We start from the raw sequence: 27,543 nt of genomic DNA, 5'->3' as shown, positions 1-27,543 counted from the left end.
GGGGGCAAGAGATGTGCCAGAGCTGGGAAAGGGATCTGGATACAGGTGAGGAGAGGCCATGGACATCATGGGAGGTTCTTGTGCCCCTGTGCTCAGCACTGCTCAGGCCACCCCTGGAGTGCTGTGCCCAGTTCTGGGGTCCTCAATCCCACATTGAGGATCCCAGAACTGGGCACAGAGCTGTTGAGGTGCAGGAAGGTGTTTGGAGAAGGGCAGCAAGGCTGGGGAGGGGCCTGGAGCACAGCCCTGTGAGGAGAGGCTGAGGGAGCTGGGGGGGTGCAGCCTGCAAAAGAGGAGGCTCAGGGCAGAGCTCATTGCTGCCTGCAGCTGCCTGCAGGGAGGCTGTAGCCAGGTGGGGTTGGGCTCTGCTGCCAGGCAGCCAGGGACAGAAGAAGGGGACACAGCCTGGAGCTGTGCCAGGGCAGGTCTAGGCTGGATGTTGTTAGGAAGTTGCTGTCAGAGAGTGATTGGCACTGGAATGGGCTGCCCAGGGAGGTGGTGGAGTCTGTGTGGCTGGAGGTGTTGCAGCCAAGCCTGGCTGGGGCACTTAGTGCCATGGTCTGGTTGGTTGGGCAGGGCTGGGTGCTAGGTTGGGCTGGCTGAGCCTGGAGCTCTCCTCCAGCCTGCTTAACTCTATGGTTGTATGGTTCTGTGCTTCTGTGATCTGTTTGATTCCTAATACTGCTTTCAGGGCTGGCTGCACAGGGGTTGGCTGCACAGGGGCTGGCCAGAGCTTTGCTGCCAGAGGGCAGAGGGCTCCAGTGCCAGCCTGTGGGCATGGCACTGGAAAGAGCTGCGAGAGGCCAATCAGCAGCCTAACACTGACAAGTCCTTGACCAAATCATGGCCCCCAGCACTACATCTGCACCACCCTTGCATACCTCCAGGGATGGGGACTCTGCCACCTCCCTGGGCAGCCTGTGCCAGTGCCTGAGAACCCTTACTGGGAGGCTTTTCCTGGCATGCAGCCTGAGCCTCTCCTGGAGCAGCTCCAGACAGTTCCCTCTTGTCTTGGCTGAGCAGAACCTCCTCGCAGGAGCTGCAGACAGCAAGGAGGTCCCTCTCAGCCTCCTCTTCTTCAGACCAACCAACCCCAAGGTCCCTCAGCTGCTCCTCACCAGCCCTTGAACACCTCCAGGGGTTGGGACTCCAGCACCTCCCTAGGCAGCCTGTGCCAATCCCTGACCACTCTTGCAGCAAAGATTTTCCTCCACTCCAACCTAACCTCCCCTGGCACAATTCCAGGCCATTGCCTCTCATCTCATCACCTGGTCCCGGGCAGCAGAGCCCAACCCCCACCTGGCACAGCCTCCTCTCAGGGAGCTGCAGAGAGCAATGAGCTCTGCCCTCAGCCTCCTCCTCTCCAGGCTGGACCCCCCCAGCTCCCTCAGCTGCCCCTCCCCAGCCCTGTTCTCCAGACCCCTCCCCACCTCTGTTGCCCTTCTCTGGCCCAGCTCCAGCCCCTCAATGTCCTTCTTGCAGCAAGGGACCCAAACCCAAGCTGAGATTTGAGCTGTGGCCTCAGCAGTGCTGAGCACAGAGGTAAGGTCACATCCCTGCCCCTGCTGGCCACAGCACTGCTGAGCCAGGCCAGGATGCCACTGCCCCTCTTGGCCAGCTGGGCACAGGCTGGCTCAGCTGGCTGCCAACTGACACCCTCAGGTGCCCCCTCTGCTGAGCAGCTCTCCAGCCACTGCTCCCCAGGCCTGTGGCACTGCCAGGGGTGGTTGTGACCCACATGCAGACCCTGGCACTTGGCCGTGCTGCCCCTCACAGGAGTGCAGTTAGCCCAGGGCCAGGCAGGGATGCTGAACCAGCCCCACAGGCACTGCAGCCTGGGTCAGGGCCCAGCATGGCACAACCTGGGGACACAGATGGCCCCCAGCTCCTGGCCTTGGGCAAGCTGTGCCCAGAGGGTAGCCAGACCCACCTCATGAAGCTCATGGGAACACTTATGAGCTGTGGTGCCCATGCTGCCAACCACCTCGTGCCTCTGGGGGGCACCTGTGTGTCCCTGATGAGCTGTGGTGCCCATGCTGCCAACCACCTCGTGCCTCTGGGGGGCACCTGTGTGTCCCTGCTGAGCTGTGGTGCCCATGCTGCCAACCACCTGTCTCAAAGGGGGCACCTGTGTGTCCCTGCTGAGCTGTGGTGCCCATGCTGCCAACCACCTGTCCCTAGGGGGACACCTGTGTGTCCCTGCTGAGCTGTGGTGCCCATGCTGCCAAGCACCTCGTGTCTCTGGGGGGGCACCTGTGTGTCCCTGCTGAGCTGTGGTGCCCATGCTGCCAACCACCTGTCCCTAGGGGGGCACCTGTGTGTCCCTGCTGAGCTGTGGTGCCCATGCTGCCAAGCACCTGTCCCTAGGGGGGGCACCTGTGTGTCCCTGCTGAGCTGTGGTGCCCATGCTGCCAACCACCTGTCCCTAGGGGGACACCTGTGTGTCCCTGCTGAGCTGTGGTGCCCATGCTGCCAAGCACCTCGTGTCTCTGGGGGGGCACCTGTGTGTCCCTGCTGAGCTGTGGTGCCCATGCTGCCAAGCACCTGTCCCTAGGGGGGCACCTGTGTGTCCCTGATGAGCTGTGGTGCCCATGCTGCCAAGCACCTGTCCCTAGGGGGGCACCTGTGTGTCCCTGATGAGCTGTGGTGCCCATGCTGCCAAGCACCTGTCCCTAGGGGGGCACCTGTGTGTCCCTGATGAGCTGTGGTGCCCATGCTGCCAAGCATCTATCCCTAGGGGGGCACCTGTGTGTCCCTGCTGAGCTGTGGTGCCCATGCTGCCAACCACCTGTCCCTAGGGGGGGGGCACCTATGTGTCCCTGCTGAGCTGTGGTGCCCATGCTGCCAACCACCTGTCCCTAGGGGGGGGCACCTATGTGTCCCTGCTGAGCTGTGGTGCCCATGCTGCCAAGCACCTCATGGCTCTGCAGCCAGGGGTGTGGCACAGCAGGTTCAGAGGCTGCCCCCGGCCCTGGCAGGGCTGGTGCTGACTCACCAGGAAGATGAGGCAGTGCAGCAGCAGGGTGTAGAAGAAGGCCACGGTGCGAGCAGTCTTGCTGGACAGGATGAGTCGCCCCTGCAGGGGGAGCAGAACACAAAGCACATTGCCATGGGGGCACTGGCACCCTGCCCCTGCCAGCCACGGCTGAGCACTGGGGCTCTGCTTCTGCCAGGTGCCACAAGTGCCCCAGCCCCAACTTGCCCAAGCTGAGATGAATTCAGGGCTGCGAGTCCCAGCCCTGAAAACTCTGCCAGAGCTCCTCTGGAGCTGACTGCCCCCAGCTCTCTGCTCCTGCTCTGCCAGTCCCTGTGCTAGCCCTGCCCCGTGCCCACCCGTGGCTCAGTGCTGCTCTGGGGAGGAATCCCAGCAGTGATTGAGCCTCCTACGTTTGTAACTGCTGAGCTGCTCTGCTTCCAGCAGCCCTGTGCTCAGCCACTGCTGTGCCAGTGCTGCTGCACCCCAGCTTTGGGCCAGGAGCCAGCAGTGTGCCCAGGTGGGCAGCAGAGCCAATGGCATCCTGGGCTGGCTCAGAAGCAGTGTGGGCAGCAGGACAAGGGAGGTTCTTGTGCCCCTGTGCTCAGCACTGCTCAGGCCACCCCTGCAGTGCTGTGTCCAGTTCTGGGCTCCTCCATTGCAGAGAGCTGTTGAGGTGCTGGAAGGTGTTTGGAGAAGGGCAGCAAGGCTGGGGAGGGGCCTGGAGCAGAGCCCTGTGAGGAGAGGCTGAGGGAGCTGGGGGGGTGCAGCCTGCAGCAGAGGAGGCTCAGGGCAGAGCTCATTGCTGTCTGCAGCTGCCTGCAGGGAGGCTGTAGCCAGGTGGGGTTGGGCTCTGCTGCCAGGCAGCCAGGGACAGAAGAAGGGGACACAGCCTGGAGCTGTGCCAGGGCAGGTCTAGGCTGGATGTTGTTAGGAAGTTGTTGGCAGAGAGTGATTGGCACTGGAATGGGCTGCCCAGGGAGGTGGTGGAGTCTGTGTGGCTGGAGGTGTTGCAGCCAAGCCTGGCTGGGGCACTGAGTGCCATGGTCTGGTTGGTTGGGCAGGGCTGGGTGCTAGGTTGGGCTGGCTGAGCTTGGAGCTCTCTTCCAGCCTGCCTGATTCTGTGATCCTGTGACCCTCAGTTCCCTGGAGAAGCTGAGTGCCCTTGGGTGGGTGGCTTGGGTGGGCACAGGCTTGGGTGGATTGGGTGGGTGCAGGCTTGGGTGGGTACAGGCTATGCAGGGCAAAAAAACTGGCTGATGTCTGTGCCCAGAGAGCTGTGGGGGCTGGAGTTAACTCCAGCTGGTGACTGGGCAGCAGTGGTGCTCCTCGGGGCTCAGCACTGGGGCCACTTCTCAGAGACACTTGGCCAGGCTGGAGGGGTGGGCAGGGAGAAATTGAATGGAATGCAGCAAGGGCAGAGCCTGGCACCTGGGCAAGGACTGCCCCAGGGAGCAGCACAGGATGGGGACTGAGCTGCTGGAGAGCAGTGAAGGGGAAAAGGATTTGGGGGTGCTGGTGGGTGGGAGGGTGCCCATGAGCCAGCAATGTGCTCTGGGGGCCAGGAGGGGCAGTGCCAGTCTGGGCTGGATTGGAAGGGCTGTGGTGATCAGGGTGAGAGAGGTTCTCCTGCCCTCTGCTCTGCCCTGCTGAGGCCACATCTGGAGTCCTGTGTCCAGCTCTGGGCCCCCAGTTCCAGAGGGACACAGAACTGCTGGAGAGAGTCCAGCACAGAGCCACAAAGGTGCTGGAGGGAAGGGAACAGCTCTGTTAGGAGGAGAGCCTGAGGGAGCTGGGGCTGGGAGCAGAGGAGCTGAGAGGTGCCCTCAGCAGTGGTGATCAATGTGTGCAGGTGAGTGCCAGGAGCTGCAGCCAGGCTCTGCTGGGGGATGCCAGTGCCAGCACAAGGGGCAGTGGTGGGAGCTGAGGCAGAGGAAGTTCCATGGAGACCTGAGGAGGAATTTTCCCCTGTGAGGGTGGCAGAGCCCTGGCACAGGCTGCCCAGGGGGGCTGTGGAGTCTCCCTCTCTGCAGATCCTCAGACCCTGCCTGGATGTGTTCTGTGTGACCTGCTCTGGGTGCTGCTGCTGTGGCTGAGCTCTGGAGGTCCCTTCCAGCCCCTGCCCTTGTGTGGGGCTGTGAGCTTGGGGTGCTGGGATTCTGTGCAATGTCCTTCATATCTTTAATGTATTGAGGGGGATTGAGGCACCTTTGGTGCAGATGGCACCAAGCTGGGTGGCAGTGTGGATCTGCTGGAGGGTAGGGAGGATGTGCAGGGGGATCTGGCCAGGCTGGGTTGATGAACCAAGGCCAATGGGATGAGGTTCAACGAGGCCAAGTCTTGAGTGCTGCCCCTGGGTCACAACCACCCCAGGAGGGCTCCAGGCTGGGAGCAGAGAGAATGGAAACTGCCCCATGGAAAAGGCCCTGGGGGTGCTGGTTGGCAGCAGCTGGAGATGAGCCAGGGTGTGCCCAGGTGGGCGAGAAGGGCACCAGCAGCCTGGCCTGGCTCAGCAGTGGTGTGGCCAGCAGGAGCAGGGCAGGGATTGTGCCCCTGTGCTGGGCACTGGGGAGGGCACAGCTTGAGCCTTTGGGGCTCTCACTGCAAGAAGGACATTGAGTGGCTGAAGCAGGGCCAGAGAAGGGCAGGAAAGGTGGGGAAGGGTCTGGAGAGCAGGGCTGGGGAGGAGCAGCTGAGGGAGCTGGGGGTGTTCAGCCTGGAGAAGAGGAGGCTGAGGGCAGAGCTCATTGCTCTCTGCAGCATCCTGAGAGGAGGCTGCAGCCAGGTGGGGGTTGGGCTCTGCTGCCATGCAGCAAGTGATAGGATGAGAGGCAATGGCCTGGAATTGTGGCAGTGGAGATTCAGGCTGGATGTCAGGAAAATGTTTTCCCAGCAAGGGCTGTCAGGGCTGGCCCAGGCTGCCCAGGATGGTGCTGGAGTCCCCATCCCTGGAGGGGCTCAGCACCTGTGTGGGTGTGGTACTGAGGGATGTGCTTTGGTGGCAGTGGCTCAGTGGCTTAGCAGCAGTGGTGGCATTGTGAGCTCTGGGAGAGTGCTTGGGCTGGATGCCCTCAGAGGTCTCTGCCAGCCTCCACAGCTCTGTGGCCCTGTGCATCAGCCACAGGAGCACTCTGCAGGCTGGCAACGATGCTGTGGCCTCCTCACCACCATGCTTCAGGGGTGACCACTCTGCATCTCGGGGGCTGCACACTCCTCCAGCTCCTGGCAGCCCTCCCTGGCAGCCCTCAGCCAGCTCAGCCTAAAGCAGCTGGCTCTGCACCCCTCAGCAGCTGGCAGAGCAGGATCAGAGGGTTGGTATGGGGAGGAGCCCCAAGCTTTGGCCCTGGCAAGGCTGTGAGCATGCTGAGGGCCACATGCCCCTGGTGCTGGGCTGCAAGGCTGAGCACCTTGGACACAGTAAGCCCCCAGGGGTGCCAGGCCCTTCCCTAGCAGCCCTTCTGCTCTGTGTGGGAAGCTTGTGTCTGGTCCTGGGGGGTTGGGCAGGCCCCTGAGGTGCCACAGCTTGTCCCAGTGCCCTTCCTACTTGTCACAGCTTTCAAAGGAGGTCTTCACTCCTCCTTGCTCACACATAAAGATGATCTCTCAGGCATGTGATGCCCCTTCCCACTGCTGGGTGCAGTATGAGCAGTGAGAGCAGTGTGCAGTGTGAGCAGTGTGAGCACTGTGAGCAGTGAGAGCAGTGTGTGCAGTGTCTGCAATGTGAGCAGTGAGAGCAGTGTGTGCAATGTGAGCAATGTGATCAGTGTGTGCAGTGAGAGCCGTGTGTGCAGTGTGAGCAGTGTGAGCCGTGTGTGCAGTGTGAACAGTGTGAGCAGTGAGAGCAGTGTGTGCAGTGTGAGCAATGTGATCAGTGTGTGCAGTGAGAGCTGTGTGTGCAGTGTGAGCAATGTGAGCAGTGTGTGCAGTGTGAACAGTGTATGCAGTGTGAGCAGTGAGAGCAGTGTGTGCAGCATGAGTAGTGTGTGCAGTGTGAGCCGTGCAGTGTGAACAGTGTGAGCAGTGAGAGCAGTGTGTGCAGTGTGAGCAATGTGATCAGTGTGTGCAGTGAGAGCTGTGTGTGCAGTGTGAGCAATGTGAGCAGTGTGTGCAGTGTGAACAGTGTATGCAGTGTGAGCAGTGTATGCAGTGTGTGCAGCATGAGTAGTGTGTGCAGTGTGAGCCGTGCAGTGTGAACAGTGTGAGCAGTGAGAGCAGTGTGTGCAGTGTGAGCAATGTGATCTGTGTGTGAAGTGAGAGCAGTGTATGCAGTGTGAGCAGTGAGAGCAGTGTGTGCAGTGAGAGCAGTGTATGCAGTGTGTGCAGCATGAGCAGTGTGTGCAGTGTGAGCAGTGAGAGCAGTGTGTGCAGTAGGATGAGTGAGAGGATCCTGCCCACTGCTCTGCTCAGACCCTACCTGCAGCATTGCCTCCAGCTCTGGGATTCTCAACACAAGAAGGACCTGGAGAGGGCCCAGAGGAGGCCACAAAGGTGCTCAGAGAGCTGCAGAACCTCCCCTGTGAGCACAGGCTGGGAGAGTTGAGGCTGCTCAGCCTGGAGGAGGCTCCAGGGAGACCTCAGGGCAGCCTTCCAGTACCTGAAGGGGCTCCAGGAGAGCTGGGGAGGGACTTTGGATAAGGGCTGAGAGTGCCAGGAGGAAGGAGAATGGCTTAGAGCTGGGAGAGGGGAGAGGGAGAGTGGACATGGGGAAGAAATGCTTGAGAGTGAGGGTGGGGAGAGATTGGCACAGGTTGAGGGTGGTGAGACACTGGCACAGGTTGAGAGTGGTGAGACACTGGCACAGGTTGAGAGTGGTGAGACACTGGCACAGGTTGCCCAGGGAGGTTGTGGGGCACAGAATCACCCAATGTGATCAAAGATCACATTGGGTGATTCTGTGCCCCACAACCTCCCTGGGGAGGTGTTTAAGATCAGGCTGGATGAGTCCTTAAGCAACCTGTGCTGGTGCCAGGTGCCCCTGCCCATGGCACTGACTGAGCTTTAAGGTCCCTTCCAGCTCAATCCATTCTATGCTTCTGTCTCTAAGCCTTTCTGGGTGGTGGGGGGGGGGGTCCCCAGGAGGAACAATCCTCATTGCCATCCTCTTCCAAAGCCTCACGGTCAGGAGTAACCAGAGCCTTGACAAGCAGCTGCAGGACAGCTTTTCCCCCCTGTTGTAATACCCCCAAGGGATTCCCATGCCTCAGGGTACCAAAGCTGCCCTGAAAGCTCACAGAGCTCCAACCAAAGCTCTTCTTGGCTGGAATCTGCTCTGCTGCTCAGGGCCACGGTGCAGGCTGCTGGAACAAACACGATTATGTTCTTAAATCCCCCCCCAGGGAAAGGCTTTGGGGAGGGCTGTGGCTGCCTCACACGATGTCTCCATGATGCTGGCACACCACCAGATCCATGGTCGTGTTGGCATTTCCATGGGCTTTCTGCTCTGCCTTTCTCACAGGAGGTTTCTGTGTCCTCTGGCTGCTGCAGCCCAGCAGCCCCACGCACGCTCTGCCCTGCTGGGCAGCCAGGGGTTAACTCGGCCAAAACCTGAGCCTCAGCCTCCTGCTAACCTCACACATTCAGCCTGGACATGAGGAGGGAGGTTGCCATCCCTGGAGGTGTTCAATAAAGCCTGGATGGGGCACTTAGTGTAGGCTGAACAGCAGGCAGCAGTGCCCAGGTGGGCAGCAGAGCCAATGGCATCTTGGGCTGGCTCAGGAGCAGTGTGGGCAGCAGGACAAGGGAGGTTCTCGTGCCCCTGTGCTCAGCACTGCTCAGGCCACCCCTGCAGTGCTGTGTCCAGTTCTGGGCTGGTCAATTGCAGAGAGCTGTTGAGGTGCTGGAAGGTGTTTGGAGAAGGGCAGCAAGGCTGGGGAGGGGCCTGGAGCACAGCCCTGTGAGGAGAGGCTGAGGGAGCTGGGGGGGTGCAGCCTGCAGCAGAGGAGGCTCAGGGCAGAGCTCATTGCTGCCTGCAGCTGCCTGCAGGGAGGCTGTAGCCAGGTGGGGTTGGGCTCTGCTGCCAGGCAGCCAGCAGCAGCAGAAGGGGACACAGCCTGGAGCTGTGCCAGGGCAGGTCTAGGCTGGATGTTGTTAGGAAGTTGTTGTCAGAGAGAGTGATTGGCATTGGAATGGGCTGCCCAGGGAGGTGGTGGAGTGCCCATGGCTGGAGGTGTTGAAGCCAAGCCTGGCTGGGGCACTGAGTGCCATGGTCTGGTTGGTTGGGCAGGGCTGGGTGCTAGGTTGGGCTGGCTGAGCTTGGAGCTCTTCCAACCTGCCTGACTCTATGATCCTATGAGAGTGGTGAGAGCCTGAAATGGGTTGCTCAGGGAGGTGGTGGAGGCCCTGTCTGTGGAGGTGTTTCAGGCCAGGCTGGACGATGCTGTGGGCAGCCTGCTCTAGGGTAGGGTGTCCCTGCCCATGGCAGAGGGGTTGGAACTGGCTGATCCCTTCCAACCCTGACTGGTTCTGTGATTTTCTCAAGCCCTCATGTTTTAGCTCAGTCACCCCTAGGCATTGGCAGCCAAAGCCCCTGCTGGCAGCAGCATCCCTCCTGCCCACGTGGCTCAGGTGGGGACCCCCCAGCAGCTTCCCAATGTCTGTTTGGAAGGAAGAAGCAGAGCAGGAAGGGTGAGGGCTGGGGAAGAGGTTGCAGTGAGGGTGCCCTTTGTGCCCAGGGCTGCTGTGCAGAGCATCTCCCCAGAGCAAGAGCCCTCAGAGCCCTGCTGCCCAGCTCTGTGGGGTGCTGGGGCTCGCTGGGTGGGTGTTGGATTTGATGGCTTTGGGTCCCTTCTGGCCCCTGACATCCTTTGATGCTGTGTGTCCTGCAGGGCACTGGGCTGAGCTAACTCCCCCTGCACGTTGTGTGTGAAGGGCTTTAGCTCCTGAGCCAGCCCTCAGCTGGGGGTGCAGCACTGAGCCCCCCCCTAGTGTTGCACACCAGAGAAGGGAGGCTTCCCACAGCCCAGTCCCAGGGGAGCCAGGGGCATGGCCTGGGCATGGCTCGTGGGGATCAGAGGCACACTGTGCCCAGGCTCTTGGGCCATGCCCTGGCACTGCAGTGGCTTGGGCTGTGGCATCGCTGGTCAGGTTGGGGCTGGGTCCCCCACTCTGGCCAGGGTGCCCTGAGATGCTGTGGGATGGAGTGAGGAAAAGGGGAAGGAAAAGGGAAGAGAATAAAGTAAGTTCTAAACTGAGCCCAAGTGTGTCCCTGGCCCTCTGCCCAGGGGAACAGGGATGGGAGCTGCACCTGTGCCCAGGGGAACAGGGGTGGGGGCTGCACCTGTGCCCAGGGATACAGGGATGGGATCTGCACTTCTGCCCAGGGATACAGGGATGGGAGCTGCACCTGTGCCCAGGGAAACAGGGGTGGGGGCTGCACTTCTGCCCAGGGAAACAGGGATGGGATCTGCATTTCTGCCCAGGGAAACAGGGATGGGATCTGCACCTGTGCCCAGGGAAAAGGGGTGGGGGCTGCACATCTGCCCAGGGATACAGGGGTGGGGGCTGCACTTCTGCCCAGGGAAACAGGGGTGGGATCTGCCTCGCTGCCCCCATGCACCACTCCTGATGCAGGCGCAGGGCTAAAGTCCCTTTGCTCCCCACGGGGCCAGAGGGGGAGCAGCCCACTCACCATGCTGAGCGTGGCTTTGTCCCAGGGGCTCAGGCTCAGGTACTTCCTCTGGCGTTCCTGCAAGGTGGAGGAGTCAGGAGCTGAGTTTTGAGGCTCAAAAGGCTGACTCAAGGTTTGCACATCAGGAAAGGAGCTCTGTGCCCTGGGCTGCTGCCACCCTCCCTCACACACAGCCACAGGGCCACGCTGTGGGGACAAGGGCTGGGTCCCAGTCCTTTGCTGTTAAGTGAATGGCCTTTGAGAGTGTTTGGTGCTTGCAGAGCTGCCCTGCCTGGACCTCACCTGCCCAAACACCCTGCAAAACCTCTTCCCCAGCACCGCTGGGCAAAGCCATGCCCCGGGGTGCCCCAACGGGGCTGCCTGAGTCCTGCCCCAGCTGTGAGAGGCCGAGGTGCTGTGGCAGAAGAGGGTGGTGGGTGCAAGAGGAGGGTGCTGGGGGCTTTGCATACCTTCCTGCTGAAGGAGGAGAAGGGGTCCAGGCGCTCTTCGTACTGGGAGGAGTAGCGCTGCTCCGTGTCGTCGCGGCTGCCGCCCTGCGGAGCACAGCCAGGGCAAGGGCAGCAGTGAAGGTGCTGCTATAGCTGCAAGTGGGGTGTGGACACCCAGCACAGGCCCTCCCCAGTTGCCCCAGGCTGCTCATGTGGAAGTTGTTTGCAGTGAGGGTGGGGAGAGACTGGCACAGATTGCCCAGGGAGGTTGTGGAGCACTGAAGCACCCAACGTGATCGAAGATCACGTTGGGTGCTTCAGTGCTCCACAACCTCCCTGGAGGTGTTCAAGGCCAGGCTGGATGAGGCCTTGAGTGCCCTGTTTTAGTTGGAGGTGTCCCTGCTTAGGGCAGGGGGTTGGAGCTGGCTGAGCTTTGAGGTCCCTTCCAACCTAAACCATTCTAAGTGATGACCCCCAAAGGGCGGAGGGGCAGAGCCCAGTCAGCATCTGTCCCTTCAAGCAGGAGATGCACAGCAGGAGCTGTCTCACAGACTGTTGGAATGGGTTGGGTGGAAGGGACCTTCCCAGCCCATCCAGTCCAACCCCTTGCACTCAGCAAGGACAGCCCCAACCAGAGCAGGCTGCTCACAGCCACAACCAATCTGACCTGCAGTGGTGCCAGCCATGGGGCAGCTCCCACCTCTCTGGGCAGCCTGGGCCAGGCTCTCCCCACCCTCAAGGACAAACATTTCTCCCTTCTGTCCACTCTAAACCTCCCTCTTTCAGTCCAAACTGTCCCCCCTTGACCTGGCACAACAGACCCTGGTCTGTCCCCAGCTTTCTGATCAGCCTCAGACTTCTGATCAGGTCCCTGTCCCTGGAGGTGTTCAAGAAAGGTGTGCCCATGGCACCTGGGGGCATGGTTTAATGCCATGGTGGTGCTGGGTTGAAGGTTGAACTTGAAGGCCTTAGGAGGTCTTCCTCAACCCAAATGATTCTCTGATTCTACAATGCACTGCCCCCACTCAAGGGCTCCAGTGCCTGCTCCAGCTCTGCTGCACCAGCACAGTGATGCTGCCACAGTGATGCCCTTTGTTGGCCAGGGCTGGGTGCTAGGTTGGGCTGGATGAGCTTGGAGGTCTCTTCCAACCTGCTTGACTTTATGATTCTATGATTCTGAAGCACTCACTATGTCCTGCTGGTTGTCCTCCTGCCTGGCCACCCAAAGGGCAGGAGAGCTCTGTAGAGGGACCTGCACAGGCTGGCTGGATGGGCACAGTCCAAGGGCATGAGACTGAACAAGGCCAAGTGCCAGGTTCTGCACTTTGGTCATGAAAACCCCATGTAGTGCTACAGGCTGGGGCCAGAGTGGCTGAGAGCAGCCAGGCAGAGAGGGAGCTGGGGGATGCTGGCAGAGAGGAGGCTGAACAGGAGGCAGCAGTGCCCAGGTGGGCAGCAGAGCCAATGGCATCCTGGGCTGGCTCAGGAGCAGTGTGGGCAGCAGGGCAAGAGAGGTTCTTGTGCCCCTGTGCTCAGCACTGCTCAGGCCACCCCTGGAGTGCTGTGTCCAGTTCTGGGCTCCTCCACTGCAGAGAGATGCTGAGGTGCTGGAAGGTGTTTGGAGAAGGGCAGCAAGGCTGGGGAGGGGCCTGGAGCACAGCCCTGTGAGGAGAGGCTGAGGGAGCTGGGGGGGTGCAGCCTGCAGCAGAGGAGGCTCAGGGCAGAGCTCATTGCTGCCTGCAGCTGCCTGCAGGGAGGCTGTAGCCAGGTGGGGTTGGGCTCTGCTGCCAGGCAGCCAGGGACAGAAGAAGGGGACACAGCCTGGAGCTGTGCCAGGGCAGGTCTAGGCTGGATGTGAGGAGAAAGCTCCTGGCAGGGAGAGTGATTGGCACTGGAATGGGCTGCATGGGGAGGTGGTGGAGTGGCTGTGCCTGGAGGTGTTTAAGAGGAGGCTGCAAGAGGCACTCAGTGCCAGGGGTTAGTCAATTAGAATGTGCTGGGTGCTAGGTTGGGCTGGGTGATCTTGGAGGTCTTTTCCAATCTGCCTAAGTCTGTGCTGCTGTGCTCCTGTCTCTGGCAGGTGCAGGCCAGCACAGGCAGAGCTGTAGCAGAGGTGCCCTTGCCCCCTGCAATATGAGCCGGGGCGGGGGGGGGGGACACCGTGCTGGCAGGAGCCAGCCATGAGCCCAGCTCCCCACAGGCTGGCTGCAGCCTGGCCTCATGGAATGATCTTTGGAGATTATTTTTACCTTGTCACATGCCCCATTAGGTGGGAATGATGCAAGTGCCCCCCGTGCTGCCATGGCACAGCCTTCTGCTCTTTAGCTCATGCGAGTGGCATCCGGGGGTTGCCCTGTGTGGCAGCTGACAAACATGGGAATGATCTTCCACGGGCAAAAACGTCAGCAGGGACAACCCAGTGCCACCAGCAAGGCATAAATCACAGAGCCAAATAAGGTCCTTCGGGGCTAGAGGAGTTTCCCATCCCCAAATGCTACCAAAATAAGCCCCCAGGCCAGCTCCAAGGACCTTCCTCTCCAGCTCCCTGCGGGCAGGCTGCTGTGAGGTAGAGATTTGGGCTCTTCCCCCAAGGAACAAGTGACAGAACAAGAGGGAAATGCCTCCAGCTGCACCAGGGGAGGTTGAGGCTGGCAGGAGGAACAATTACTTTCCATCTGAGAGGGTGACAGGCACTGGACCAGGCTGCCCAGGCACTGCTGGAGTCTCCATCCTTGGGGGGGGCTTAACACCTGTGCAGCTGTGGTGCTTGGGGATATGGCTTAGTGCTGGACTTGGTAGGGCAGGGTTAGTGGTTGGAGTGGATGAGCTTAGAATCATAGCATCAGGCAGGGTTGGAAGGGAGCACAAGGAGCAGCCAGTTCCAGCCCCCCTGCCATGGCCAGGGACACCCTACCCTAGAGCAGGCTGCACACAGCCTCAGCCAGCCTGGCCTCAAACACCTCCAGCCATGGGGCCTCAACCCCCTCCCTGGGCAACCCATTCCAGCCTCTCACCACTCTCCTGCTCAACAGCTTCCTCCTCACCTCCAGCCTCACTCTCCCCACCTCCAGCTTTGCTCCATTCCCCCCACTCCTGACACTCCCTGACAGCCTCAAAAGTCCCTCCCCAGCTTTCTTGTAGCCCCTTAAGGGACTGAAAGGCCACAATAAGGTCACCTGGGAGCCTTCTCCACTCCAGACTGAAGAGCCCCAACGGCCTCAGTCTCTCCTCAGGGCAGAGCAGCTCCAGCCCTCTGCTCAGCATCCTGAAGGTCTTTCTAACCTCAGTGACTCTGTGAAGCTCTCCTGAAGCAAGCAGCCTCAGCCTGGGCAGCACAGAAGGGCAGCAGCCTGAGGGGGAGGGTGGCAGGGCATGGAGCCAGCTTTCAGCCCAGTGTCCCTGCCCTGGTTATTGTCACCTCCCCAGCTGTTAGGCTTCAGGCTATGGGAGCCCAACCAAGGATGTGCTTGCAGTGGAAGTCCCCAAGCTGCAGCTTGAGCTCTTGCAACCCCCCCAGGAGCCCCAAGGGCTATGCCACGAGCAGAGCAGGTGGCAACTAAGCCTGGGTCCCCCTCCCCAGCTGCCTCCTGACGTTACTGGGATGGTTTTGGGCTGGTCTCTGCTCTTTTGAGTAAGGGAGGGGGAGGCTGAGGATCTCTCTGCCCCCACAAGAAATGCAGGGCAGTGGAGAATCAGCTCAGGTCTGAGGGGATGAAGCTCAGGATCTTGGGACCCCACTGCAGGGATTTATTGCCCTAAGTCCTGGTTTAACCCCTTGCTGACTGATCAGGAAGGAGGATCCAGGACTTGCCCACTGGAGCACCACACTGCTGGCAGTGAGCACCAAAGTGCTTTGCAGCAGCTCTTTCTTGGAGGAGATCTGAGCTTCTGGCACCAAAGAGGTCACACACCCTTCAGCAAGGCCTTCACCTTGCCTGAGGAGGAGCTGGCTCCCTGCTCCTCTGGACAGAGCCCTGCACCCGTGTGGCTTGGAAGAGACCTTTAAGCTCACCCAGTCCATCATGAACCCAGCACTGCCAGGGCACCACTGAGCCATGGCCCTCAGCACTGCATCTGCAGGGATGAGGACTGCCCTGGGCAGCCTGGACCAGGCCTTGGCGACCCTCAAAGGGAATAAATTATTCCTCATGTCCACCCTAAACCTCCTCTGGTGCAAGCTCAGGCTCTTTGCTCTCATCCTCCGAGTTGGTATTTAGAGGAGCCCAACCCCCACCTCACTCGCAGGGAGAGAGCAATGAGGTCTCTCCTCAGCCTCCTCTTCTTCTCTGAGGCTGGGCACCCTCAGCTCCCTCAGCTGCCTCTCACCAGACCCTTTGCTGCCTTTCCCTGGCCCCTCGATGTCCCTCTTGGAGTGAGAGGTCTCAGCTCCCCAGCACCTCCTTTCCCAGCTCCACTGCGCTGAGCCTGAGGCACGGCGGAGGGCACCGCTCTGCGCTGGGCTCTGTCTGTGGCTGCTGAGCCAGCCAGGGCACAGACACACAGCTGGGCAGGCACTCACCCGCCCGGGGTAGCTCTGCAGGAACTTGATCTTCTCGTAGAGCTTGATGTTGTCAGCCCTCAGGGTGTCCAGCTCGCTCTGCAGGGCATGCACTGTGTGCTGCAGCATGCGGCACTCCTGCGCGGGGCAGCGAGGGGCTGTTAGCAGGGGGGCTTGGGGGGGGGCACACAGAACCTCCCTGGGTGGGAGGCAGAAGTGGAGGATTGATTTGGTGCATCCAGCCTGGGTCCCAGTCCCCTCTTAGGTGATGAAGCCCCCATGGCTTTGAATTAAAGTGGCTCCCCAGCTGCTGGTGAGTGAGGGCTCCAGCTCCCAACCATACCAACCCCCGAGGCTGCAGCAAGGCCAAGGTGGCCAAGGTGGCTGGGGGGGGGCTTTGGGCTGAGACCTGGCCCCCAGGGGAGGTGCAGAGTCAGCCTGATGGCTCTGCAGAGGTCATTTTGGGCTGTACTTCAGGTTGCAGAGCTCTTGGGGTTTGCATCCCAAAGCCTTTGTGCTTCCTGCGCAGCCCCTCCCCAGCGCCCTGCCAGGGTCTGGATCTGTGCCCGGGCTGCAGCAGCAGTGGTGGGCTGGGGGAGGCTTTGGTGGGCTAACAGCACAGTATCTTCTTCTCTTGGTTGCTGTGGCACTGCAGGTCCTGCAGCACTCCCCCCAGCCTCCCTCCCCCTGCAACCTACCCCCTCCAGCTCCTGGTTCCTGGCCCTGAAGCGTTCCCTCTGGCTGGAGATGATGGAGAGGAGGGAGTCCACCTGCCCTTCAGGGAATGAGGTGCCAGGGGATGTTGGCTGACCTGCAGGCAAGGCTTGGCATGAGAAATGACCCAGCAGATGCCCACCATCCACCCCAGAGCAAGTCAGACTTGCTCACAGTCCCCTTCCAACAGCGTGGGGCAGCTGAAAGCCTTTGCCCAGCTGCAGTGCCATGGGCTGGGGTTCTGTTTCTTGAGTCTGGGGGGATGTGTCCTGCAAATGGAGAGCTTCACCCCTCAAGAGACAACTGAGTGCATCCCCTGGTACAACCCATGGCAGCCTTGCCAGGACTCAACTCTCCCATCCCTGGTACAACCCATGGCAGCCTTGCCAGGACCCAACTCTCCCAGTCTCTGGTACAACCCATGGCAGCCTTGCCAGGACCCAACCCTCCCATCCCCTGGTACAGTCCATGGCAGCCTTGCCAGGTCCTAACCCTCCTAGTCTCTGGTGCAAAGCTCAGGATAGTGGCTGCAGGTTGGTTGGCCTGGTGGGACTGTGGCTGTGGTATTGTTTAGGCTCTGCTTGCAAAACCTTTCAAACCAGAAACCAACCCAAGAGAGAGGAAAGAAAAGAGCTCTAAAAGCCAGGAGAGGAAGTTGGGGTTTGCCTCCCAGAGGAGCCAGGGGCTGGGGTTGCTTTGATTCGTTGGCTCCTGCCATGAGCTGATGCCAAGGAATGCCTCAGCTGGCTGGCTCTGCAGGGGGTTGGTGTGCAAAGAGCAGGAAGCACAGCACAAGGTGTTGGGTTCAGCCTGGGCATCAGCATCTTGGCACGGAGCTGAGCCCAGCAGGTACCTGCTGCTCCACCCTGGGGGCAGCCGTGGCAGCAGCACACCCAGCACTGGTCCCAGCGAAGGACAGGCTGAGCAGGTGAGCTCTGCACCTCCGGGGCCATCCTCCTGGCACCCTCCCTGCAGGTGTGACCCCCCTGCAGGTGTGACCTCCCTGCAGATGTGACCTCCCTGCAGATGTGAGCACCCTACAGATGTGCACACCCTGCAGACGTGAGCACCCTGCAGATGTCACCTCCCTGCAGATGTCACCTCCCTGCAGCTGTGAGCAGCCTGCCCATGGCACCAGAGTGTCCCCCAGCAGCACCTCAGCGCATGGCTCCTGCCTCTCACCGTAAAACAGCGCCGTGGCCTCCTTGATGGGCTCAGGGATCTTCTCCAGGCTGGACGCAGCTGCACCCTGGGCAGCACAAGCAGAAGGGATTAAACATTTCCCACCCACCCAAAGGTGCCAGCTCAAAGCAAACCCCTGCTGGGTCCTGCTAGCACCTTGCTGCCAGCAGCCCTGTGGGAAGCATCACTGCCAAAGAGGCACTCAACAAGGAGCGAGACTGAGACTCGAAGCAGAGGCTGGTTAGCAACCCCCAAATCCCATCCCTTCCCTGGCAAGGAGAAGGGCTGGGCTGCCCTGGATGCCAGCACCATCACCCTAGCCCACCCCAGTACCATCCTGTTGCCTAGGCATGATGTCATGGGTAAGAAAGGAGCAATCAAGGAGCAGGTGCCCAGGCAGCTCCTGTGCCTGCTGCTGCCCTCTCCAGCAGCCCCTGGGGCCACACTGAGCGGTGCCCGTGGGGGTTACCTCCGCGTCCGGGCGATGCAGGGGGGCCAGGGCCTGGATGGTGCTGAGGTCATGCTCCAGCTTGGCAATGAGCTCCTTCTGGCCAGCCAGGGTGGACACAGCCTCCGTCAGCTGCAGCTGCAGCTCCGCGCAGCGCACTGCAAGACACAGCCAGGGCTGTCAGCAGGGCTGGCCCAAACCCCTGCCTTGTGCCAAGGGGGCACCCAGAAGCTCAGAATCTCCCCCCCTTGGGGAAGCACAGAATGGGCTGGGTTGGAAGGGACCTCCAAAGGTCATCCAGTGCAGCACCCCCACAGTCAGCAGGGACGTATCCTCCACTGGAGCAGGCTGCACCAAAGCCAACTCACAGGCAGGAGCCTGCTTGCATCCTTGTTCCTGGACCACAGCTGGAGCAGAGGTGCCACATGAAGGTGTGTCTGTGGCACAGCAGCTGGCAGGTACCTGAAAGAAGGCTGGGAAGGGACCTTTTTACAAGGGCTAGGAGTGACAGCAAGAGAGGGAAGGGATTGAAACTTGAAGAGGGGAGATTGAGAGTGGAGAGGAGGAAGAAATTCTTGAGAGTGAGGGTGGTGAGACACTGGCACAGGTTGAGAGTGGTGAGACACTGGCACAGGTTGAGGGTGGTGAGACACTGGCACAGGTTGCCCAGGGAGGTTGTGGAGCACAGAAGCACCCAATGTGATCTTTGATCACATTGGGTGCTTCTGTGCTCCACAACCTCCCTGGAGGTGTCCAAGTCCAGGCTGAATGAGGCCTTGAACAACCTGTGCTGGTGAGAGGTGTCCCTGCCCATGGCAGGGGCTTGGCACTGGCTGAGCTTTAAGGTCCCTTCCAACCCAACCCATTCTATAGTTCTATGTCCCAGGGAAAGTAGGACCAGTGCCATGTCCCAGTGCCATGTCCCAGTGCCATATCCAGTGCCACATCCCTGTGCCAAAAGCAACACCAGCAGGCAGCTGCTTGCTCCCACATGGCTGCTTCAAACGCACCAGCAAGACACTCTTGGTGCCCACAGGTACCTGGCAGCATCCTGACTGGGCAGAGTTTGGTGGGACCTGGAGAGCAATATGGGAGCTGAGCCCAGCAAATGATGCCCAGCTCTGGTCTGCACAGCAAAGGGTCTCTGGAGGAAGCTCCAAGCAGCAAGTCCCTGGCTATGGGTGCTGGGTCAGGCACACATGGGGTGGGTAGGTGGCTGGCATGGGGGGGTTGAAGCGGGGCGGAGGGCATCTCTCAGGAGGGACCAATCCTGTCCCCAGGCTCTGAGTGAGGCTGAGCAGCCCCCAGCACCCCAGCTCAGACAATTTTCCACGACCAAGGCCTCTTTCCAGTTACCCTCCCGGTAAAACCCAGCCCTAAACCACAAGAGGCACTGTCTGGAATGCTCCAGGAGCCAGCGGCTGCTGCTGCCTGCCCTCGGATAACCCCAGCCCAGCTGGGAAGCAGCCACAGCCAGAGGCACAGGAGCAGCACCGTGGGGCAAGCTCCTCGCTCTGCTTGCAAACCCAACCCAGCCCAAATCACAGAGCAGCACCAGCAGAGAGCTCTTCCTTCCACCTCCTGCCTGGGCTCTGCCTGGCTGAGGGAACTGCTCTGCTCCAGGCTCAGCCCCTGCGCTCTGCACCACCCCAGGGCTGCAGGATGCATCCTTCTGTGCCTGCACCTCCAAGGAGGTGAAAGCTCAGCTCAGCTCCCAGATGTTGCAGTCCCTCCCTGATAATTCCCAGTGCAATTATTCCCCTCACTTCCAGACAGCTGGAAGGCAACAAACCCTAAATAAGAGTCCTCATTTATCTGCAGCCAGGGAGCACAGGGTGCCAAGGCTGCCTGGGCAGGAGAGGCAAGGGCAGACTGTTGTGCCCCTGGGGCCTGCTGGCCTCTGACTTCAGGTGAAAGGTGCAGAGTGTGTGCAGCTCAGTCCCAGCTCACCCAGCCCTGGGACCTGCTCCATGCAGCCCAGAACCAACTGGACCTTGGAGCTGGGCTCCTGGAATCACAGAACTGCCTGGTGGGAAAAGACCCTGAGGCCATCGAGTCCAACCACAGCCTAACACCTCCCTGCACACAGCTCTCAGCCCATGGGCCACAGCTCCACCTCCAAATGGCTTCTGGACCCCTCAGGGATGGGGACTCCACCACCTCCCTGGGCAGCCTGGGCCAGTGCCTGAGAACCCTTTTGGTGAGGGAATCACAGTATCACAGCATCACAGCATCACAGCATCATCAGGGTTGGAAGAGACCTCACAGATCATCAAGTCCAACCCTTTAGCACAGAGCTCAAGGCCAGACCATGGCACCAAGTGCCACGTCCAGTCCTGCCTTGAACAGCTCCAGGGACGGCGACTCCACCACCTCCCCGGGCAGCCCATTCCAGTGCCCAATGACTCTCTCAGGGAAGAACTTTCTCCTCACCTCCAGCCTAAATCTCCCCTGGCACAGCCTGAGGCTGTGTCCTCTTGTTCTGGTGCTGGCCACCTGAGAGAAGAGAGCAACCTCCTCCTGGCCACAACCTCCCCTCAGGTAGTTGCAGACAGCAATGAGGTCTCCCCTGAGCCTCCTCTTCTCCAGGCTAACCAATCCCAGCTCCCTCAGCCTCTCCTCGTAGGGCTGTGCTCAAGGCCTCTCCCCAGCCTCGTTGCCCTTCTCTGGACACGCTCAAGCATCTCAATGTCCCTCCTAAACTGGGGGGCCCAGAACTGAACACAGCACTCAAGGTGTGGTCTAACCAGTGCAGAGTCCAGGGGCAGAATGACCTCCCTGCTCCTGCTGGCCACACCATTCCTGATGCAGGCCAGGATGCCACTGGCTCTCTTGGCCACCTGGGCACACTGCTGGCTCATGTTCAGGTGGGTATCAATCAGCACCCCCAGATCCCTCTCTGTCTGGCTGCTCTCAGCCACTCCAACCCCAGCCTGTATCTCTGCATGGGGTTGTTGTGGCCAAAGTGCAGCACCAGCACTTGGAGCTATTGAAGCCATCCCCTTGGACTCTGCCCATCTGTGCAGGTGGTCAAGGTCCTGCTGCAGAGCCCTTCTGCCCTCCAACCCAGCCACATCTGCCCCCAGCTTGGTGTCATCTGCAAACCTGCTGATGACTGACTCCATGCCCTCATCCAGATCATCTATGAAGATGTTAAAGAGGATGGGGCCCAGCACTGAATTGTTCCTCATGTCCAACCTGAACCTCCTCTGGTGCAGCTTGAGGTCATTTCCTCTCGTCCTATAGCCTGATACCTGGGAGCAGAGCCCAACCCCCACCTGGCTCCAGTCTCCTCTCAGGTTGCTGTAGAGAGCCAAAAGGTCTCTCCTTGGCCTCCTCCTCTCCAGGCTGAACTCCCCCAGCCCCTCCCTGCACAGGGCTCAATGCCATGCAAAGCCTGCTCAGGAGGGTTGGGCTCAGGGTGGCAGTGAAGGGGGCTTGAACCAAGCCACCCCCAAGGCAGAGCTGCTCTTCCAGGAAGGCAATTGCCAGAGCTTTGTGGGGGGGTGGTCAGGGACTGGCACAGGCTGCCCAGGGAGGTGTTTGTGTGGCCACAGTGGTGCTGGGTTGCTGGTTGGACTGGAGGATCCCAGAGGCCTTTTCCAACCCAAACAGCTCTGGGATTCTGTGAGTGCCTTTTTCGATGGGAAAAGCAATTCCTTTGTTACTGAAGCCCTGGGAAAGGGGAGGTGAGAGGAAGAAGAATTTGCCCAGCTGCACCCAGCAGAATGACAGAATGAAGCAGGCTGGAAAAGACCTCCAAGATCCTCCAGTCCAACCTAGCACCCAGCACCTGCTCATTGCTTCAGCCCTGGCACCAGGTGCCTCATGCAGCCTCCTCTTCAACACCTCCAGGCAGGGCCACTCCACCACCTCCCCATGCAGCCCATTCCAGTGCCAATCACTCTCTCTGCCAGGAACTTCCTCCTAACATCCAGCCTAGACCTGCCCTGCCACAGCTCCAGGCTGTGTCCCCTTCTTCTGTCCCTGTTTGCCTGGCAGCAGAGCCCAACCCCACCTGGCTACAGCCTCCCTGCAGGCAGCTGCAGGCAGCAATGAGCTCTGCCCTGAGCCTCCTCTGCTGCAGGCTGCACCCCCCCAGCTCCCTCAGCCTCTCCTCACAGGGCTGTGCTCCAGGCCCCTCCCCAGCCCTGCTGCCCTTCTCCAAACACCTTCCAGCACCTCAACAGCTCTCTGCAATGGAGGAGCCCAGAACTGGACACAGCACTCCAGGGGTGGCCTGAGCAGTGCTGAGCACAGGGGCACAAGAACCTCCCTTGTCCTGCTGCCCACACTGTTCTTGTTCATGTTCATATTCATGTTCGCGCTGAGCTCCTCCAGCAGCACCCCCAAGTCCCTCTCCTCAGGGCTGCTCTCCAGCCACTCACTGTCCAGCCTGGATTGGTGCTTGGCATTGCCTCATCCCAGCTGCAGGACCTTGCACTTGGTCTTGTTGAAGCTCCTGAGCTTGGCTTGTGTCCACCTCTGCAGGCTGCCCAGGTCCCTCTGGATGGATCCTGCCCTGCAGCCTGGCTGCTGCACCACACAGCTTGGTGCTGTCAGCAACCTTGCTGAGGCTGCACTCAGTGCCTTGTTTTTTATAGCCAAATACTCTTTTATTGTCCCCACAATTTCTAGCTGGCAATGGATATTTATCTCCAGAGCGAGGGCTGAGGAGGAGGAGGAGGCTGTGCTGAAGGCTTGCTCCCACTGGATGTCAGTGTTCCACCAGGAACAGGCACCAGCTGCCTGCTCCCCACGCAGGGCTGGCCTGATGCAAAAGCCTTGCACGGAGAGAAGGAAAACCTCTTCCCCACGGTTAATGATTTAATTGGCTGTCTCTGTAAGCTGCATTAAAACGTAATTGGGAAGCTATTACCAAGCAGCCATGGGCTGTGGGGCCTGATCCCCGCAGGAGGCAGCTCTGGCTGTGGTGCAAATGGCTCTGAAAGGGCAGGACACCTACCCCTGCCTCCCACCCCTCTGCAGGACTGGGCTTGGGCATCCTGAGAAGGAGAGTCATGGAATGGGGGAATGGGTTGGGGAGGAAAGGACCTTTAAGGGTCACCTAATCGTGCAGTGAGCAGGGAGGAGAAGGCCCTGGGGATGTCAGTTGGTGCCAGAGTGCCCAGAGCCAGCACTGGTCACTGGCAGCCCAGAGGCAGCTGTGTGCTGGCTGCAGCCAGAGCAGGGAGAGCAGCAGCACAGGGAGGGGATTCTGCCCCTCCAATCTGCTCAGCCCTCACCTGCAGCACTGCCTCCAGCTCTGGGAACCAGCACAAGAAGGACCTGGAGCTGCTGGAGAGGGTCCAGAGGACACCACAAGACAGATCTGCAGAGTCTCCCCCTTGGGCACAGGCTGGGAGAGCTGAGGCTGTTCAGCCTGGAGGGGAGAAGGCTGCAGGGAGACCTCAGAGCAACCTTGCAGGGGCTCCAGGAGAGCTGGGGAGGGACTTGGGACAAGGGCTGGGAGTGCCAGGAGGAGGGAGAATGGCTTTGAACTGGGAGAGGGGAGAGGAGGAAGAAACTCTTTGTAGTGGGGGTGCTGAGACAGTGGCACAGGTTGAGGGTGGTGAGACACTGGCACAGGTTGAGGGTGGTGAGACCCTGGCACAGCTTGCCCAGGGAGGTTGTGGAGCACAGAATCACCCAATGTGATCTTTGATCACATTGGGTGATTCTGTGCTCCACAACCTCCCTGGAGGTGCTCAGGACCAGGCTGGATGAGGCCTTGAGCAACCTGTTCTAGTGGGAGCTGTCCCTGCCTATGGTGGGGGATTGGAACTGGCTGAGCTTTGAGGTCCTTTCCAACCCAACCCCCTCTGTGACATCTGTGTCCCTGGATCCCAGCTCCCAAATTTCTCTCTTAAATCTTGAGGCTTTTGATCTTTGGGTTTCTTTTTTTTCCCCCCCACCTTTGAGCCCCATGCACAGGAGTTTATTTCCAGTTTGCTTAGGACAGCAAAGGGTCACCAGAGAAATCCATCTCCTGGTTTTAAAGCAAGCTGGCTCCTGCCTTCCCTTGGGTTTCATGGCCTTGGCACCAGGCAGGCTTCTACAGAGCCTCTGTGACAGAGCAGAATGGTGTCTGGCACCCACAGTGACCAAAGTGCACAGGAGCTGCCTCTCATTTGCCCTTCAGTGCCTCTGCTCACTGCTGCCTTTTGCTGCCTTCTGCTGCCTTTTGCTTTAATCATCACTGTCCTTTTTGTTCCCCCAAAGGGCCAGGGCCACCACCTCTCTGCCAGCAACTCTTCACCTCCCCCCCACGGGTGGGCAGCTCTCCTAGGAGGAGGTCAGCTCAAGCATTGAGATGGAGCAAAAGCAAATCAGCCTTTGTCTTGTCCCAGCTGCTGTGCTGGAGAGCCCTGGCCCTGACCCCTCAGATGTGCAAATCCCTCAGAAGCTACTGCAGAAGAGAATGGGACAAAGGAGGAGAAGCCCTGGGGAAAGTGAGACTTTAAAGCAGGCATCTTCAGCCTCCAACTCCATCCTGCCTGACTTTGGAGGCAAGAGAGCAAGCAGGCCTGACACTGGCACCAGCTCCTGAAGGGGAGTGCAGGATCTGGGCACCCAAGCAGCAGCAGCAGCAGCAGCAGCAGCAGCAGCAGCAGCAGCAGCAGCAGCAGCAGCAGCAGCAGCAGCAGCAGCAGCAGCAGCCACCTGCCCTGCCTGCTGCCATGCTCCAGTGCTGCTTGGCTGACAGAGGCACCGAGGAGCTGAGGCTGGAGGAGTACTGCAAAACCTCTTCTGCTCTCCTGGCAGAGCAGATGGGAGCTGGACTCTGGCTTTGCAAGGGGCATTTGTGAGGTTCCTCAGCTGTTGGCTGCAGAAGTCTCCTTGAGCAAGGAGCTGAAGCTCCTCAGGACACCAAGCTGACCCCCCTGAGCCTTCAGCACCAGTCAGACACTGGGCATTAAAACAGGGGCCTGTGACCAGGCTCCTGGGGGGCTGGCAGAAACCACCTGCAGCAAACAGAGGGAGGAGAGCAGGTCCCCAGAGCAGCCACAGAACTTTGCCAACCACAGCACTTGGGCTGGCACCTAAACACCCCAGATGGAGCCTCCTGGGGGATCCTGGGCACTGCACCACTGAACACAGGGCCTGAGGAAATGCCCAGCAGGAGTGGGGGTGGGGGTCAGGCCCTCTGCAAGGAGCCAACCACTCTGCAAAAGACCAAACATGCTTCAGGAAGAACAGCCTTGGTGAGGCCCCTGGGAAGCAGCACAGCTGGCCCTAGGCTGGAGGAGAGGCTGGGGAGAGCCTCGGCTCAAGAGAAGCCCAGCAGGTGGCAGCTGGAAGGGACCTCTGGGCACCCACAGCAGCTTGCCCAGCAGCACAGTGCCAGGGGGGTTGGAAGCTCTCCACACAAGGACACTCCACAGCCTCTCTGGGCAGCCTGCTCCAGGCCTCCAGCACCCTCACAGCAAACAACTTGCTCCTCCTCTGCACAGCCAACCTCCTGCCTGACACTTTGTGCCCCTTGCTGCCCCTTGGCCTGTCCCTGGGCACCACTGACCACCCTGGGCACCACCCTGGGCACTGAGTCTGGCCCCAGGCTCTTGCCCCCCACAGCTGCTTCAGCTCCTGCTGAGCATTGCTCAGCTGCCCTCTGGGGCTGCTCTTCTGCAGGCTCTCAGCCCCAGGGCTCTCAGCCTTTGCCCCTCCCAGAGCTGCTCCAGGCCCCTCAGCAGCTCTGCAGCCTCCCCTGGGCTCTCTGCAGCAGTTCCCTGAACTAGGAAACCCAGAACTGGACCCAGGATGAGGCCTGAATGGGGTAGAGGGGGAGGAGAACCTCCCTTGCCCTGCTGGCCACACTCTTCCTCATGCAGCCCAGGACAGCATTGGGCTGCTTGGCCACAGGAGCACATTGCTCAGAAGTTGTATGTTCTGCATACCCAAAGCATCCTTCCAGCCACTGCCTGAGCAGCACAGCCCTGGGGCCACTGCCATGGGAGGTGTGCTCCTGAGGACATGTCAAGTGTCTGCTGCACAGGCCACCAGGTGAGACACAGGCAGAGAGGAGACAAAATGGTCCTAAGTGGAGAGTAAAAGCTTGAGATGATTCTCACAACTCTCACTGTGGACAGCCACAGCAGCTGCACTCCTCCACAGCTGCCAGCTGAGAGGATCAAGGAAGGAAGGTCCTGGAGCCCCTGGACATGTTCACAGGGAGCACCAAAGCCCAGCAGACAGCTGCCAGCTGTGAATACCAAGGAAGGAAGGTCCTGGAGCCCCATGGCACACTCACAGGGAGCACCAAAGCCCAGCAGACAGCTGCCAGCTGTGAATCCCATGGAAGGAATGTTCTGGAGCCCCTGGGCACACTCACAGGGAGCACTAAAGCCCAGCAGACAGCTGCCAGCTGTGAATACCAAGGAAGGAAGGTTCTGGAGCCCCATGGCACACTCACAGGGAGCACCAAAGCCCAGCAGACAGCTGCCAGCTGTGAATGCCATGGAAGGAAGGTCCTGGAGCCCCATGGCACACTCACAGGGAGCACCAAAGCCCAGCAGACAGCTGCCAGCTGTGAATACCAAGGAAGGAAGGTTCTGGAGCCCCATGGCACACTCACAGGGAGCACCAAAGCCCAGCAGACAGCTGCCAGCTGTGAATCCCATGGAAGGAAGGTTCTGGAGCCCCTGGGCACGCTCATAGGGAGCACCAAAGCCCAGCAGACAGCTGCCAGCTGTGAATCCCATGGAAGGAAGGTTCTGGAGCCCCTGGGCACACTCACAGGGAGCACCAAAGCCCAGCAGACAGCTGCCAGCTGTGAATGCCATGGAAGGAAGGTTCTGGAGCCCCTGGGCTCCATGGGCACACTCACAGGGAGCACCAGAGCCCAGTAGATGCAGGTGCTGAAGACAGCCAGCCCAGGGCTGCCAGGGAGCAGCAGCAACTCTGACTCCTGTAACAAGCCCCAGCAATTGGCCTCCCTTGGCAAATCATCCAAAGCAAGCAGCATCTGCTTGCACAGATGGAGAGAATTAAGACATCCCAGCAACTTAGTTTGAAGTTATAAGGCCAGACATAAATAAATGAGAGGCAATCTCGCCACGAGACAGTGGCTTCATTACCCAGGGCAGAGAGATGAACAGAGCACCTTGGGCTGAGCCAGGCTGCCACAGGGCCAGGAGAGTGGAGGAGCTGCTGATGTGTGTCCTCTGAGCCCCGAGGAAGTGAGAGCTAAATGGGGCTGCTGAAGGCAGCTGCAGGCTGGCAGCACACAGGCGGCCGAGCCCTGCCAAGGAGCTGATGCTGCTCTGCAAACTCACCCCCTGCTCTGCCTGCCGGTTCAGTTTTAACCTCCCCAGGCTGCTGTCTGGCCTCCCCGGGCTTACAGAGCTGTGAAAGAAGAGAAGGCAACAAGCAGAGAGGTGATGTGGCATGCCAGGAGGCTGCTCTGAAGACCTGCCCGCTCAGAAGGCAGCTGAAGGGCACCGAAACCTACTGCTTCAAAGCTCTGCAGCCTGCTGCTGCCTGGAAGGAAGATGCTGGGGAGATAACTACACCTTGCAGCGCCTGAGATGAAGGTAAGAACCCCAGCACAGAGCTGCAGCCTCGCTCAGCACAAACACTGCTGCCTGAGCACGCCAGGACACGGAGCAGGAGCCAAAGGGAGGCGCAGGGAGCTTGGACCCTGCCCCTCGCTCAGCCCTGCCCCGGGCTGGG

At 60.1% G+C, this 27,543-nt stretch overlaps 1 protein-coding gene across 1 annotated transcript in view; it reads right to left on the bottom strand.

Moving 5' to 3' along the window:
• CUX1 (cut like homeobox 1) overlaps window positions 1–27,543 on the bottom strand; it is a 426,690-nt gene that overhangs the window by 3,719 nt on the left and 395,428 nt on the right. The window contains exons 15-21 of the mRNA XM_064166481.1: window positions 17,893–18,029; window positions 17,424–17,490; window positions 16,226–16,338; window positions 15,549–15,665; window positions 11,051–11,134; window positions 10,602–10,658; window positions 2,996–3,076 (exon numbers count right to left, since the gene is read on the bottom strand). Of these exons, the coding sequence (XP_064022551.1) occupies window positions 2,996–3,076; window positions 10,602–10,658; window positions 11,051–11,134; window positions 15,549–15,665; window positions 16,226–16,338; window positions 17,424–17,490; window positions 17,893–18,029 (656 nt within the window). The remainder of the gene's footprint in view (window positions 1–2,995; window positions 3,077–10,601; window positions 10,659–11,050; window positions 11,135–15,548; window positions 15,666–16,225; window positions 16,339–17,423; window positions 17,491–17,892; window positions 18,030–27,543) is intronic.

The sequence above is a fragment of the Pogoniulus pusillus genome, chromosome 27 (genome assembly GCF_015220805.1).
Source record: "Pogoniulus pusillus isolate bPogPus1 chromosome 27, bPogPus1.pri, whole genome shotgun sequence".
NCBI classification, from domain to species: domain Eukaryota; kingdom Metazoa; phylum Chordata; class Aves; order Piciformes; family Lybiidae; genus Pogoniulus; species Pogoniulus pusillus.
The sequence above is the reverse complement of the archived record's forward strand: the minus strand, read 5'-3'. Positions and strand labels throughout refer to the sequence as shown.